This window comes from Nestor notabilis, unplaced genomic scaffold (genome assembly GCF_000696875.1).
Source record: "Nestor notabilis isolate BGI_N333 unplaced genomic scaffold, ASM69687v1 scaffold6174, whole genome shotgun sequence".
Classification (NCBI taxonomy): Eukaryota; Metazoa; Chordata; class Aves; order Psittaciformes; family Psittacidae; genus Nestor; species Nestor notabilis.
The window spans coordinates 104,918-106,299 of NW_009925067.1; the positions used below are offsets into that span (position 1 = coordinate 104,918).

The following is a 1,382-nucleotide window of genomic DNA, read 5'->3' on the forward strand; positions in this document are numbered from 1 at the left end:
CTGCCACAGCACAGTCACTACCTAGAAGACTTCTCAGCAACTTCAAGAGTTCTTGATGATAGTGCTTTCTGTCACATCCCTTCCATCACCTCACAGCTTTACAGAATCTTTTTGACCACTTGGGAAGCTACTGATTGTCATTACGAACTGGCCTATGCCAAACTTAAATTATGACTATAAACCTCAAAGTTATTCTTCCCCTCTAAGAACCTGCTAGTCCACAAGCCAGTTAGATTTTAAAATGCAGAATTTAGAAGCAAACCAATCTGAATTGCCTTGTCTAATGCATTGCTGCTTTTCAGGCTTTTATTTCACTTAATTCTATGCAAGAAGCCCAAAAGCTTTGAAATAAGATACTGGGAAAGGCTTTATTAATTAAAAGCAAGGAATATGTCCTCGAGTTCTTGATAAGCAGTTTACTGATGCAAGTTGCAGGTATGTCCCATGTGGGAACAAGACAAAGAATGAGCTCATAGCCAAGTCACATTTTCCCATCCTCCTACAGAACATTTCTCAATGTAGTGCACAGAATGAGTATGCAGATATAGATGAACAGTGCCATAACCAAACTGTGAAAAATAATGTTTTATGTTTTTTGGGGGTGGAAATGCCAGTCCAAGTTTGGGAAATTCTGTCCTAGAATATATTAAAGCTGACTTCACAGGGTGAAGCAGTCTAATCACATAAAGGCCTGTTCTATTGTAATCAGTGTGAATGCAGGGACAGACAACAACTTAAACGCAGAGGCTGTACTTCAATCACTGAGAAGACTTGCGAACCAGCTTCTCAGCCATCCTAGAAACAGGTCAATATCAGAAGAAAGGGTTGACACAATATATGACCACACCCTCTTGCAAGGCAATTACAGCCAGTGGTAGAGATAGATGCACATGGTATCTTTACTCACACATTGCCTACACACACAGTAAGGACAGCCCCAGTGCATAATATAGATGATGTGACTGAAACAGCAACATGTAATGGTCACCAAGATCCAGAGAAGAAGGACCACTTAGAAACAGCTTCAAACAAGAGCCATAAACAAATGGTTTCCTTAGTATATATAGCATGGCCCTACATTCAGTGCTGTAAGATGCTGGAGCTATTAGGCTAGACTAAGAAAGTCCCCTCCTTGTGTCACCTCGGTGAAGATGGCAGGGGGTGGGGCGAAGGGGGACGGGGTGGCACTCACCTGGGCGCAGGCTCGATGAGGGTGGTGGTGTCCAGGTAGTGGATCTTGTAAAACTCCAGCAGGGCAGGCAGGTGCTCAAACTCCTGGTCGCCGATCTTAAACCGGCGGTTAGGCAAGGAGTTAATGATGTAGTGGGAAACCCGGGAGTTCTCGGACACCGAGAGCACATAGTCCCCCGGGCAGGTGGATG

General features: G+C 44.1%; 1 protein-coding gene across 1 annotated transcript in view; it reads right to left on the reverse strand.

Annotated features, from left to right (window-relative positions):
• The window catches only part of CRKL (v-crk avian sarcoma virus CT10 oncogene homolog-like), a gene marked incomplete at its 5' end in the record, with an annotated part of 14,145 nt that extends 12,771 nt beyond the window's left edge, over window positions 1-1,374 (reverse strand). Inside the window, one exon of the mRNA XM_010012873.1 lies at window positions 1,193-1,374. Coding sequence (XP_010011175.1) covers window positions 1,193-1,374 — 182 coding nt within the window. The remainder of the gene's footprint in view (window positions 1-1,192) is intronic.
• Window positions 1,375-1,382: the final 8 nt, after the last annotated feature.